Genomic DNA, 15,579 nt, shown 5'->3' with positions numbered 1-15,579 from the left:
ATCCGAGTCAGGAGTTGACTGTACAACAGAGATAACAACAGAGATAACAGAGAATCCATACTGGCAGACGGGCAGAAGCTTCTCTCTTTTCACTGTATCTGTGTTTTTCCTACAGCGTCTAGTAGCTACACTATGACTTGACAACTTCTTGTATATTTCATGTCCTTAAAAGTTCACATCAAAGACTGGTGCTCAAACTCCAGATTTTCATAAATGCTTTATTGTCAAGCAAAAGGCTGTCTGTAGTACAGAGACATCTAAAAGGATGTCAGAGCACCAGGCAATGACTGTCTTCAGAAGTCATTTACTTTTAATGGCCAATATTCATACATTCTGTTCAGTTCCTTGGAGAGATAAGAGATTATGCTAATAGTATTACTATTGATGTTGGAGAGGAGAGGCCCGTACAGAAATCAGGTCTGTCTTCAGCCCAGGGGCAAGAGTAGCTATGCACACCCAGATGAATCAATACCACCTCTTATTGAAGCCATTATTCTATATGTGTCTGAAATGGGAATTATGTGAGATGAGAAAGAACAAGAACTCTCTCCCTGGTTGTCATCAAACAGTCAAAAGTCTCTAATGAGTTTACAGAGTTACAGTAATCCTATTTCTGGAGAATTACAGAGCTACGAAGCATAATTAATAGTTATGTCATGTTTATGATGTGTCATGTATGCTTTATGAACATACAGACAGGTAACATAAATCATTTCCACATTTATGCAATTGTTAAGATATTTTTGGTCTCCATATCTTGGAGCATATTTTGACGAAACCTCACAACGAAAACATCAGCTTGATGATCAAGACTAATATGGTGTTACTATGGGAACTCCTGAGAGTTTCCTGGTTCACATGAAAGAGCAAAAAAACAAATCCACACAGTGTGGAGATGAAAGGTTGGAATATACACATGAGCACACACACACACACACACACACACACACACACACACACACACACACACACACACACACACACACACACACACACACACACACACACACACACACACACACACACACACACACACACACACACACAGAGAGCGTATTCATCTGATAGATCAAATAGGGAAAGGGAAATCGGAAACCTAGTCAGTTGCACAACTGAATGCATTCAACCAAAATACTCGTTGCCATTACATTAATAAAGCCAATATCGAACTACTAAGCACTGCTGATGAAAGTAAGGCCTCGATTCAATCAGATTGAGTGTTAACCTGCGTTGGCAAACACCTGCTTAGCAGATGTTTTGGTGGTGTTGGAGGTGTAACTGTTGTATGAGCTGACCAATAGGTGAGCGGTTGCTCTTGTGTGTAACAAACCACTCCCCTCCTTATTATCCCTACCGCCTTAGAAGTTCAAAACGGCGATAGAGAGTGTCGGCTAATGCATGTTTTTGTCACACCCTGATCCGTTTCACCTGTCTTTGTAATTGTCTCCAACCCCCTCCAGGTGTCTTTCCCATTATCCGCCATGTATTTATACCTGTGTTCTCTGTTTTCCTGTTGCCAGTTCGTCTTGTTTGTCAAGTCAACCAGCGTTTTTATTCTCAACTCCTGCCTTTCCCAGTATAACAGCTTTCTTCCTGGGAAGGAGAGGCGGGCCAAAACGCAGCGTGGTTGGAGTTCATGTTCTTTAATAAGAGACACTTAACATGAACCAACTACAAAACAATAAATGTGAAAACCGAACACAGTCTTATCTGGTGCATAGACACAAAGACAAGAAACAACCACCCACAAATCCCTACACAAAACAGGCTACCTAAATATGGTTCCCAATCAGAGAAAATGACTAACACCTGCCTCTGATTGAGAACCATATCAGGCCAAACATAGAAATAGACAAACCAGACACATAACATAGAATGCCCACCCAGCTCACGTCCTGACCAACACTAAAACAAGGAAAACACATACGAACGATGGACAGAACTTGACACCCAGTCTCTCTTTTTCACCCTCCTGGTTTTGACCCTTGCCTACCCTGACCCTGGTCTATCATGAAGTAATGTCTGTCATCTCTGCTGATCTACTAGGTCACCAACCCTGGTCTATCATGAAGTAATGTCTGTCATCTCTGTTGATCTACTAGGTCACCAACCCTGGTCTATCATGAAGTAATGTCTGTCATCTCTGTTGATCTACTAGGTCACCAACCCTGGTCTATCATGAAGTAAATGTCTGTATTTTTGATCTTAGGTCACCAACCCTGGTCTATCATGAAGTAATGTCTGTCATCTCTGTTGATCTAACAAACCCTGGTCTATCATGAAGTAATGTCTGTCATCTCTGTTGATCTACTAGGTCACTACCCTGGTCTATCATGAAGTAATGTCTGTCATCTCTGTTGATCTACTAGGTCACCAACCCTGGTCTATCATTAAGTAAATGTCTGTCATCTCTGTTGATCTACTAGGTCACCAACCCTGGTCTCATGAAGTAATGTCCTCTGCTGATCTACAGGCTACCCTGGTCTATCATGAAGTAATGTCTGTCATCTCTGTTGATCTACTAGGTCACCAACCCTGGTCTATCATGAAGTAAATGTCTGTCATCTCTGTTGATCTACTAGGTCACCAACCCTGGTCTATCATGAAGTAAATGTCTGTCATCTCTGTTGATCTACTAGGTCACCAACCCTGGTCTATCATGAAGTAAATGTCTGTCATCTCTGTTGATCTACTAGGTCACCAACCCTGGTCTATCATGAAGTAAATGTCTGTCATCTCTGTTGATCTACTAGGTCACCAACCCTGGTCTCCTGGGCTCCTATCTGGTTCCCTCTCTGCAACAAGATGTGTCTCTTCCTGAAATGTTTGGATAGGCTCCCTCTCTGGCATGATCGCAGGTTAGTCAGTCTCTGTCTCCCTCTCTGGACCTGTTTTTGTCTCCCTCTCTGGCTCCCTCTCTGGCTCTCCCTCCCTCTCTGTCTCCCTCTCTGTCTCCCTCTCTGGCTGTCTCCCTCTCTGGCTCTCCTCCTCTGGCTCCTCTCTGTCTCCCTCTCTGGCTCCCTCTCTGTCTCCCTCTCTGGGCTCCTCTCTGGCTCTCCCTCTCTCTGGCCCCCTCTGGCTCCCTCTCTGGCTCCCTCTCTGTCTCCCTCTCTGGCTCTCTCTGTCTCCCTCTCTGTCCCTCTCCTCCCTCTCTGGCTCCCTCTCTGTCTCCCTCTCTGGCTCCCTCTCTGTCTCCCTCTGTCTCCTGTCTCCCTCTCTGTCTCCCTCTCTGGTCTCCCTCTCTGTCTCCCTCTGGGCTCCCTCTCTGTCTCCCTCTCTGTCTCCCTCTCTGTCTCCCTCTCTGGCTCTCTCTGTCTCCCTCTCTGTCTCCTGGCTCTCTGGCTCCCTCTCTGGCTCCCTGGAGCTGCTCCTCGTAGTACAGTAGTTGGTCCACTTCAAAGCCATCACTGGGCCTCTCCACCAGGCTGCTGAGGGCCTGTCTGATGCTCCCCTCATCCTCCTGCCTCTCCCTGGCTCCCTTCAGGTAGTTATACACCCTCTGGAAGACGGTTAGACCCAGCCGACTGGACACTGACCTGGGACAGACACAGGGAGAGAGACTGGGTGTCAACTCTGTCCACTAATCACACACATCAGCCTGACATTGGCTGACATTTTGACAGTTTAAATGTTGTCCCGGCTCCCATAACATGCTCTCTGTGTAGAGTGATTTGATGTGATTACAGGAGGCAGGAAATGACATTGAACTTGTACTTCAGTGAAATATCATGCTAAACATTTGCATAGTGTGCATCGTGGGCAACCTCAAGCTAATCTTGAGCAGAACCAGGACGATTGTTGCTAAAGCAGGTGAACAGACGTATCCAGACAGAATAACAGCACTTGGCATTTACATTTTAGTCATTTAACAGACACTCTTATCCAGAACGGCTTAAAGTAGTGAGTGCATAAATTCTTCGTGCGGTTCCCCGTGGAATTTACCCACAACCCTGGGGTTGCAAGCTCCATGCTCTATCAACAGAGACACACAATACCACAAATAGACCACTCGTGTACCTGTTAGCAACAAGAGTAGTCCATTTGTCCCTGAATCTTTCACATAATGCATAATGGATGCTGTGAGAGATAAGAGTATTACTAAACCTGTCTGTCCAATAGAATGGAAAAAGCATAGTTATTTCCTCACATGGAGACATACAGTGTCACTAGCCAGTGCTAAGCTGCCTAAGTGTCTGTGTGTGCTGTCATCAGTGGGTGTTCCGTTGCCATGGAGCTGGCAGCAGGAAAAGAGCAGGTCCATTGGGGTGGGCCTCGTGAATTTGACGAGGATGTGGGCCCAAGAAACTCCTGGTATCATATACCAAAGTCCACATCTTCCACTAGGAGACAACACAACTCCAACAGTCCAACACATCAGACACTAAATGAACCGTTTCTAATGCCCAGAACACATAGTCCTGGGCTGTCATGGGACAACTGTCAAGTCTCTATTGAGATCTGTTGAGATTCACTGCAGTGTTTTCTGGAGACGTCACAGTCAGAGAAAACGGACATTTAGAAAATACATCTGATCCTTCCTGTCTTCCCTGGACGCCTTTTACCAGATACTATTTATGGAGTTAATATTGTGATGTAAAGATGAATGTCTACTGTACTTTGGCTTGTCCAGTTATCTGATAATGGTGCTATCAGGTCTATAAATCTGGTGAAACCTCTATCCCAGAGAAATGAACCATTAGGATCTCAGATGGGACTTTATGGATGTTCTGGGGTTGTCTGGGAGAGAGGAAAGCCCAGAAGCGTAATTCATTTTCACCTAAAAGTACCATCACATTTGGGGCTATATGGTATTTTTGTCTATAGTGATCTTGGAGATGATCCTGGGGCCTCAGACAAAGCTTCAGATCAACATAAATGTGTTTGGTTGGCCATAGTTGTATGTTCAGAGTTTTCTGTCCATAGCTCAGTTGTGTGTTCATAGTTGTGTTCATAATTTATTATTTTAACAGGGAGTCCCATTAAGACCAAGGTCTCTTTCAGAAGGGAACCCTGCATCTTACAATTATACACCATTTATACACTAGAAAATACCCCAGAGAATACACCAGAAAATACCAAATAAACAGCTTTAAAAAGTTCAAGAGAATACAAAACACACTGAAGGAAAATAATCACAGTCCTCGACAGAGAGGTCCTCAATCAGCAGAGAGGTCCTCAATCAGCAGAGAGGTCCTCAATCAGCAGAGAGGTTCTCAATCAGCAGAGAGGTCCTCAATCAGCAGAGAGGTCCTCAATCAGCAGAGAGGTCCTCAATCAGCAGAGAGGTCCTCAATCAGCAGAGAGGTCCTCAATCAGCAGAGAGGTCCTCAATCAGCAGAGAGGTCCTCAATCAGCAGAGAGGTTCTCAGTCAGCAGAGGTCCTCAATCAGCAGAGAGGTCCTCAATCAGCAGAGAGGTCCTCAATCAGCAGAGGTCCTCAATCAGCAGAGAGGTCCTCAATCAGCAGAGAGATCCTCAATCAGCAGAGAGGTTCTCAATCAGCAGAGGGTCCTCAATAATAAGCAGAGGTCCTCAATCAGCAGAGAGGTCCTCAATCAGCAATCAGAGAGGTTCAATCAATCCTCAATCAGCAGAGGGTCCTCAATCAGCAGAGAGATCCTCAATCAGCAGAGAGGTTCTCAATCAGCAGAGAGGTCCTCAATCAGCAGAGAGGTTCTCAATCAGCAGAGAGGTCCTCAATCAGCAGAGAGGTCCTCAATCAGCAGAGAGTCCTCAATCAGCAGAGAGGTCCTCAATCAGCAGAGAGATCCTCAATCAGCAGAGAGGTTCTCAATCAGCAGAGAGGTCCCAATAATAAGCAGAGGTCCTCAATCAGCAGAGAGGTCCTCAATCAGCAGAGAATCAGGTCCTCAATCAGCAGAGGTCCTCAATCAGCAGAGAGGTCCTCAATCAGCAGAGAGGTCCTCAATCAGCAGAGATCCTCAATCAGCAGAGAGGTTCTCAATCAGCAGAGAGTCCTCAATCAGCAGAGAGGGTCCCTAATAAGCAGAGAGGTCCTCAGTCAGCAGAGGTTCTCAATCAGCAGCAGAGCAGGTTCTCAATCAGCAATCAGAGAGGGTCCTCAATCAGCAGGGTTCTCAGGTAATCAATCAGCAGTGAGGTCATCAATCAGCAGAGAGGTCCTCAATCAGCAGAGAGGTTCTCAATCAGCAGAGAATCAGGTTCTCAATCAGCAGAGAGGTTCTCAATCAGCAGAGAGGTTATCAGTCAGCAGAGAGGTTCTCAATCAGCAGAGAGTCTGTAGCAACAGATGGGGCTATAAGTCTGTAGCAACAGATGAAATTCCAGAGCTATCCATCCTTCTTAACATTATAAGTGTCCTCAGAAGGCTGAAGTTAAGTTTAGCAATAAATGTGTAATTTGGCTTTGTCTTTTTCTTAGAGAGAATATTCAGGCCTAGCAAATGCTGTCTCATTATTATAATTCCATTCTAAGTCATCTCTGGCTTGAGGATTCCTATGGAACAGATAGAAGATAGAAACAGCTAGGATTGTGAGAGGATTGATAGTCCTCTCTGAGGTATTGTTGCAGAGGCACAAGGGAGCCTAGTGAGTGTTAGAGTCTCTCCCTCTCTCTCTCCCCTCTCTCTCTTAACAGAAGTGTCTTGTATAGACTGAACTGGGCCTCTCTTTATATGATTTTTGGGGCAGGCATTCTGAGACACGGCAGTGAGCAGGTGGACCAATTCCAAATCTTCCTCCAGTCAAGATGAAGTGAGTGTCACCCTCTGGACGGTGACTGTCCCCACGAGGCAGAACTTTCACTCTAGAGGTGGCAGCTACCACTGTGTCAGAAGGGTCTACACTGTGTCAGCAGGGTCTCCACTGTGTCAGCAGGGTCTGCACTGTGTCAGCAGGGTCTCCACTGTGTCAGAAGGGTCTACACTGTGTCAGCAGGGTCTCCACTGTGTCAGCAGGGTCTCCACTGTGTCAGCAGGGTCTGCACTGTGTCAGCAGGGTCTCCACTGTGTCAGCAGGGTCTCCACTGTGTCAGCAGGGTCTCCACTGTGTCAACAGGGTCTCCACTGTGTCAGCAGGGTCTCCACTGTGTCAACAAGGTCTCCACTGTGTCAGCAGGGTCTCCACTGTAAGACTGATGATAAGAGAGGGCCATGCGTATTGCGTACACACCAACACCCTGCATGAGTTGTCATACCCACAACTCATCTGATCGTTTACGATTGATGGAACTGTATAATCTAATTAATCTGATTGTTTACGATTGATGGAACTTTATAATGTAATTCCATTTTTGAGGATCTGTGATAGCAGACATCTTTACTACAGAGTAGATTATTTTGGTCCCTCTCCACCATCTCCTTCTCACTCTCTCTCCTCCTCGCTCCTCCTCTCTCCACCATCTCCTTCTCCCTCTCTCTCCTCCATCTCCCTCTCTCTCCTCCTCGCTCCTCCTCTCTCCACCATCTCCTTCTCCCTCTCTCTCTCCTCCATCTCCTTCTCCCTCTCTCTCTCCTCCTCTCTCCACCATCTCCTTCTCCCTCTCTCTCTCCTCCTCTTTCCACCATCTCCTTCTCCCTCTCCTCCTCTCTCCTCCTCTCTCCACCAACTCCTTCTTCCTCTCTCTCCTCCTCTCTCCACCATCTCCTTCTCCCTCTCGCTCTCCTCCTCTCTCCACCATCTCCTTCTCCCTCTCTCTCTCCTCCTCTCTCCACCATCTCCTTCTCCCTCTCTCTCTCATTCTCTTTCCACCATCTCCTTCTCTCTCTCTCTCTCCTCCTCTCTCCACCATCTCCATCTCCCTCTCTCTCTCCTCCTCTCTCCACCATCTCCTTCTCCCTCTTTCTCTCCACCATCTCTTTCTCCCTCTCTCTCCTCCTCTTTCCACCATCTCATTCTCCCTCTCTCCTCTGCACTCCTCCTCTGCACTCCTCCTCTTTCCACCATCTCCTTCTCCCTCTCTCTCCTCCTCTCTCCACCATCTCCTTCTCCCTCTCTCTCCTCCTCTCTCCACCATCTCCTTCTCCCTCTCTCTCTCCTCCTATTTCCACCATCTCCTTCTCCTTCTCCCTCTCTCCTCCGCGCTCCTCCTCTTTCCACCATCTCCTTCTTCCTCTCTCCCTCATCTCCTCCTCTCTCCTCCTCTCTCCTCCTCGCTCCTCCATCTCCTTCTCCCTCTCTCCCCATCTGTCTCCTCCTCTCTCCTCCTCTCTCCACCATTTCCATCTCCCTCTCTCTCTCCTCTCTCCACCATCTCCTTCTCCCTCTCACTCTCCTCCTCTCTCCACCAGCTCCTTCTTCCTCTCTCTCCTCCTCTCTCCACCATCTCCTTCTCCCTTCCTCTCTCCTCCTCTCTCCACCAGCTCCTTCTTCCTCTCTCTCTCCTCCTCTCTCCACCATCTCCTTCTCCCTCTCACTCTCCTCCTCTCTCCACCAGCTCCTTCTTCCTCTCTCTCTCCTCCTCTCTCCACCATCTCCTTCTCCCTCTCACTCTCCTCCTCTCTCCACCAGCTCCTTCTCCCTCTCTCCTCTGTGCTCCTCCTCTTTCCACATCTCCTTCTCCCTCTCTCTCCTCCATCTCCTTCTCCCTCTTTCTCTCCTCCTCGCTCCTTCTCTCTCCTCCTCTCTCCACCATCTCCTTCTCCCTCTCTCCTCTCTCCACCATCTCCTTCTCCCTCTCTCTCCTCCTCTCTCCTCCATCTCCTTCTCCCTCTCTCTCCTCCTCTCTCCACCATCTCCTTCTCCCCCTCTCTCTCCTCCATCTCCTTCTCCCCCTCTCTCTCCTCCATCTCCTAATCAGCATCCCTCCTCCTCCACCAAAACAACCCAACAGAAACTCTTGCATCAGCATCAAAGCTTACCTCTCTATTCAGCAATCAAGAAATGGCCCTCTTCTGCAGCACTTAACAACAGACAGAGGAAGTCTAAGACGGTGAGCCTGATGGATTCCCTTCACCGTAATAAAGGCCTCTTACTGAACATCTATCACAACATAATGCTGTCATAACAGGCCATGGCAGCTCATGACAACCCAGCTATCTGTTGTTGTAAATTGCAAAACATTTTATTTGCTTACTGTGCTGGTACATTGACTTGATAGGTATAAACATTTTATTTGCTTACTGTGCTGGTGCATTGATAGGTATAAACATTTTATTTGCTTACTGTGATGGTACATTGACTTGATAGGTATAAACATTTTATTTGCTTACTGTGCTGGTGCATTGATAGGTATAAACATTTTATTTGCTTACTGTGCTGGTGCATTGACTTGATAGGTATAAACATTTTATTTGCTTACTGTGCTGGTGCATTGATAGGTATAAACATTTTATTTGCTTACTGTGCTGGTGCATTGATAGGTATAAACATTTTATTTGCTTACTGTGCTGGTGCATTGATAGGTATAAACATTTTATTTGCTTACTGTGTTGGTGCATTGATTTGATAGGTATAAACATTTTGTTGCTTACTGTGATGGTGCATTGACTTGATAGGTATAAACATTTTATTTGCTTACTGTGATGGTGCATTGATTTGATAGGTATAAACATTTTATTTGCTTACTGTGATGGTGCATTGACTTGATAGGTATAAACATTTTATTTGCTTACTGTGATGGTGCATTGACTTGATAGGTATAAACATTTTATTTGCTTACTGTGATGGTGCATTGACTTGATAGGTATAAACATTTTATTTGCTTACTGTGCTGGTACATTGACTTGATAGGTATAAACATTTTATTTGCTTACTGTGCTGGTGCATTGACTTGATAGGTATAAACATTTTATTTGCTTACTGTGCTGGTTCATTGACTTGATAGGTATAAACATTTTATTTGCTTACTGTGCTGGTACATTGACTTGATAGGTATAAACATTTTATTTGCTTACTGTGCTGGTGCATTGACTTGATAGGTATAAACATTTTATTTGCTTACTGTGATGGTACATTGACTTGATAGGTATAAACATTTGTTTGCTTACTGTGCTGGTACATTGACTTGATAGGTATAAACATTTTATTTGCTTACTGTGCTGGTACATTGACTTGATAGGTATAAACATTTTATTTGCTTACTGTGCTGGTGCATTGACTTGATAGGTATAAACATTTTTATTTGCTTACTGTGCTGGTGCATTGACTTGATAGGTATAAACATTTTATTTGCTTACTGTGATGGTACATTGACTTGATAGGTATAAACATTTTATTTGCTTACTGTGATGGTGCATTGATTTGATAGGTATAAACATTTTATTTACTTACTGTGCTGGTGCATTGACTTGATAGGTATAAACATTTTATTTGCTTACTGTGCTGGTGCATTGATAGGTATAAACATTTTATTTGCTTACTGTGCTGGTGCATTGACTTGATAGGTATAAACATTTTATTTGCTTACTGTGCTGGTGCATTGATAGGTATAAACATTTTATTTGCTTACTGTGATGGTGCATTGACTTGATAGGTATAAACATTTTATTTGCTTACTGTGATGGTGCATTGATAGGTATAAACATTTTATTTGCTTACTGTGCTGGTGCATTGACTTGATAGGTATAAACATTTTATTTACTTACTGTGCTGGTGCATTGATTTGATAGGTATAAACATTTTATTTGCTTACTGTGCTGGTGCATTGACTTGATAGGTATAAACATTTTATTTACTTACTGTGATGGTGCATTGACTTGATAGGTATAAACATTTTATTTGCTTACTGTGATGGTGCATTGACTTGATAGGTATAAACATTTTATTTGCTTACTGTGATGGTGCATTGATAGGTATAAACATTTTATTTGCTTACTGTGCTGGTGCATTGACTTGATAGGTATAAACATTTTATTTGCTTACTGTGCTGGTGCATTGACTTGATAGGTATAAACATTTTATTTGCTTACTGTGATGGTGCATTGACTTGATAGGTATAAACATTTTATTTGCTTACTGTGCTGGTGCATTGACTTGATAGGTATAAACATTTTATTTGCTTACTGTGATGGTGCATTGACTTGATAGGTATAAACATTTTATTTGCTTACTGTGATGGTACATTGACTTGATAGGTATAAACATTTTATTTGCTTACTGTGATGGTGCATTGATTTGATAGGTATAAACATTTTATTTGCTTACTGTGATGGTGCATTGATAGGTATAAACATTTTATTTGCTTACTGTGATGGTGCATTGATAGGTATAAACATTTTATTTGCTTACTGTGCTGGTGCATTGATAGGTATAAACATTTTATTTGCTTACTGTGCTGGTGCATTGATTTGATAGGTATAAACATTTTATTTGCTTACTGTGCTGGTACATTGACTTGATAGGTATAAACATTTTATTTGCTTACTGTGATGGTGCATTGATAGGTATAAACATTTTATTTGCTTACTGTGCTGGTGCATTGATTTGATAGGTATAAACATTTTATTTGCTTACTGTGATGGTGCATTGATAGGTATAAACATTTTATTTGCTTACTGTGCTGGTGCATTGATTTGATAGGTATAAACATTTTATTTGCTTACTGTGATGGTGCATTGATAGGTATAAACATTTTATTTGCTTACTGTGCTGGTGCATTGACTTGATAGGTATAAACATTTTATTTGCTTACTGTGATGGTGCATTGACTTGATAGGTATAAAGATTTTATTTGCTTACTGTGCTGGTGCATTGATAGGTATAAACATTTTATTTGCTTACTGTGCTGGTGCATTGATTTGATAGGTATAAACATTTTATTTGCTTACTGTGCTGGTACATTGACTTGATAGGTATAAACATTTTATTTGCTTACTGTGCTGGTGCATTGATTTGATAGGTCTAAATGACTTAAATGGTAAGGTATAAACATTTTATTTGCTTACTGTGCTGGTGCATTGATTTGATAGGTATAAACATTTTATTTGCTTACTGTGCTGGTACATTGACTTGATAGGTATAAACATTTTATTTGCTTACTGTGCTGGTGCATTGATAGATATAAACATTTTATTTGCTTACTGTGCTGGTGCATTGATTTGATAGGTATAAACATTTTATTTGCTTACTGTGATGGTGCATTGACTTGATAGGTATAAACATTTTATTTGCTTACTGTGCTGGTACATTGACTTGATAGGTATAAACATTTTATTTGCTTACTGTGATGGTGCATTGACTTGATAGGTATAAACATTTTATTTGCTTACTGTGCTGGTGCATTGACTTGATAGGTATAAACATTTTATTTGCTTACTGTGATGGTACATTGACTTGATAGGTATAAACATTTTATTTACTTACTGTGATGGTACATTGACTTGATAGGTATAAACATTTTATTTGCTTACTGTGCTGGTGCATTGACTTGATAGGTATAAACATTTTATTTGCTTACTGTGCTGGTGCATTGATTTGATAGGTATAAACATTTTATTTGCTTACTGTGCTGGTACATTGACTTGATAGGTATAAACATTTTATTTGCTTACTGTGCTGGTGCATTGATTTGATAGGTCTAAATGACTTAAATGTAAATGTATAAACATTTTATTTGCTTACTGTGCTGGTGCATTGATTTGATAGGTATAAACATTTTATTTGCTTACTGTGCTGGTGCATTGATAGGTATAAACATTTTATTTGCTTACTGTGCTGGTGCATTGACTTGATAGGTATAAACATTTTATTTGCTTACTGTGTTGGTGCATTGATTTGATAGGTATAAACATTTTATTTGCTTACTGTGCTGGTACATTGACTTGATAGGTATAAACATTTTATTTGCTTACTGTGATGGTGCATTGACTTGATAGGTATAAACATTTTATTTGCTTACTGTGCTGGTGCATTGACTTGATAGGTATAAACATTTTATTTAGGTATAAATATAAACATTTTGTTGCTTACTGTGTTGGTGCATTGATTTGATAGGTATAAACATTTTATTTGCTTACTGTGCTGGTGCATTGACTTGATAGGTATAAACATTTTATTTGCTTACTGTGCTGGTGCATTGACTTGATAGGTATAAACATTTTATTTGCTTACTGTGATGGTGCATTGATTTGATAGGTATAAACATTTTATTTGCTTACTGTGATGGTGCATTGACTTGATAGGTATAAACATTTTATTTGCTTACTGTGCTGGTGCATTGACTTGATAGGTATAAACATTTTATTTGCTTACTGTGATGGTGCATTGACTTGATAGGTATAAACATTTTATTTGCTTACTGTGCTGGTGCATTGACTTGATAGGTATAAACATTTTATTTGCTTACTGTGTTGTTGCATTGATTTGATAGGTATAAACATTTTATTTGCTTACTGTGCTGGTGCATTGATAGGTATAAACATTTTATTTACTTACTGTGCTGGTGCATTGACTTGATAGGTATAAACATTTTATTTGCTTACTGTGTTGGTGCATTGATTTGATAGGTATAAACATTTTATTTGCTTACTGTGCTGGTGCATTGATAGGTATAAACATTTTATTTGCTTACTGTGCTGGTGCATTGACTTGATAGGTATAAACATTTTTTGCTTACTGTGCTGGTGCATTGACTTGATAGGTATAAACATTTTATTTGCTTACTGTGATGGTGCATTGACTTGATAGGTATAAACATTTTATTTGCTTACTGTGCTGGTGCATTGATTTGATAGGTATAAACATTTTATTTGCTTACTGTGATGGTGCATTGATAGGTATAAACATTTTATTTGCTTACTGTGCTGGTGCATTGATTTGATAGGTATAAACATTTTATTTGCTTACTGTGATGGTGCATTGATAGGTATAAACATTTTATTTGCTTACTGTGCTGGTGCATTGATTTGATAGGTATAAACATTTTATTTGCTTACTGTGCTGGTACATTGACTTGATAGGTATAAACATTTTATTTGCTTACTGTGCTGGTGCATTGATAGGTATAAACATTTTATTTGCTTACTGTGCTGGTGCATTGATTTGATAGGTATAAACATTTTGTTGCTTACTGTGCTGGTACATTGACTTGATAGGTATAAACATTTTATTTGCTTACTGTGCTGGTGCATTGATAGGTATAAACATTTTATTTGCTTACTGTGATGGTACATTGATTTGATAGGTATAAACATTTTATTTGCTTACTGTGCTGGTACATTGACTTGATAGGTATAAACATTTTATTTGCTTACTGTGCTGGTGCATTGATAGGTATAAACATTTTATTTGCTTACTGTGCTGGTGCATTGATAGGTATAAACATTTTATTTGCTTACTGTGCTGGTGCATTGACTTGATAGGTATAAACATTTTATTTGCTTACTGTGCTGGTACATTGACTTGATAGGTATAAACATTTTATTTACTTACTGTGATGGTGCATTGACTTGATAGGTATAAACATTTTATTTGCTTACTGTGATGGTGCATTGACTTGATAGGTATAAACATTTTATTTGCTTACTGTGATGGTGCATTGACTTGATAGGTATAAACATTTTATTTACTTACTGTGATGGTACATTGACTTGATAGGTATAAACATTTTATTTGCTTACTGTGATGGTACATTGACTTGATAGGTATAAACATTTTATTTACTTACTGTGATGGTGCATTGACTTGATAGGTATAAACATTTTATTTGCTTACTGTGCTGGTGCATTGACTTGATAGGTATAAACATTTTATTTGCTTACTGTGCTGGTGCATTGACTTGATAGGTATAAACATTTTATTTACTTACTGTGATGGTGCATTGACTTGATAGGTATAAACATTTTATTTACTTACTGTGCTGGTACATTGACTTGATAGGTATAAACATTTTATTTGCTTACTGTGCTGGTGCATTGATTTGATAGGTATAAACATTTTATTTGCTTACTGTGATGGTGCATTGATTTGATAGGTATAAACATTTTATTTGCTTACTGTGCTGGTGCATTGACTTGATAGGTATAAACATTTTATTTGCTTACTGTGCTGGTGCATTGACTTGATAGGTATAAACATTTTATTTGCTTACTGTGTTGGTGCATTGATTTGATAGGTATAAACATTTTATTTGCTTACTGTGCTGGTACATTGACTTGATAGGTATAAACATTTTATTTGCTTACTGTGATGGTGCATTGACTTGATAGGTATAAACATTTTATTTGCTTACTGTGCTGGTGCATTGACTTGATAGGTATAAACATTTTATTTGCTTACTGTGTTGGTGCATTGATTTGATAGGTATAAACATTTTATTTGCTTACTGTGCTGGTGCATTGACTTGATAGGTATAAACATTTTATTTGCTTACTGTGCTGGTGCATTGACTTGATAGGTATAAACATTTTATTTGCTTACTGTGATGGTGCATTGATTTGATAGGTATAAACATTTTATTTGCTTACTGTGATGGTGCATTGACTTGATAGGTATAAACATTTTATTTGCTTACTGTGCTGGTGCATTGACTTGATAGGTATAAACATTTTATTTGCTTACTGTGATGGTGCATTGACTTGATAGGTATAAACATTTTATTTGCTTACTGTGCTGGTGCATTGACTTGATAGGTATAAACATTTTATTTGCTTACTGTGTTGTT

At 40.9% G+C, this 15,579-nt stretch overlaps 1 protein-coding gene across 1 annotated transcript in view; it reads right to left on the bottom strand.

The window, feature by feature from the left end:
- Positions 1–2,779: 2,779 nt before the first annotated feature.
- Positions 2,780–15,579, bottom strand: part of nek11 (NIMA-related kinase 11) — a 127,689-nt gene continuing 114,889 nt past the window's right edge. The window contains exons 16-17 of the mRNA XM_052501695.1: positions 3,336–3,536; positions 2,780–2,795 (exon numbers count right to left, since the gene is read on the bottom strand). Coding sequence (XP_052357655.1) covers positions 2,780–2,795; positions 3,336–3,536 — 217 coding nt within the window. The remainder of the gene's footprint in view (positions 2,796–3,335; positions 3,537–15,579) is intronic.

This window comes from Oncorhynchus keta, unplaced genomic scaffold (assembly GCF_023373465.1).
Source record: "Oncorhynchus keta strain PuntledgeMale-10-30-2019 unplaced genomic scaffold, Oket_V2 Un_contig_14158_pilon_pilon, whole genome shotgun sequence".
NCBI classification, from domain to species: domain Eukaryota; kingdom Metazoa; phylum Chordata; class Actinopteri; order Salmoniformes; family Salmonidae; genus Oncorhynchus; species Oncorhynchus keta.
Note: the sequence above shows the minus strand (reverse complement) of the source record. Positions and strands in the feature narration are given on the sequence as shown.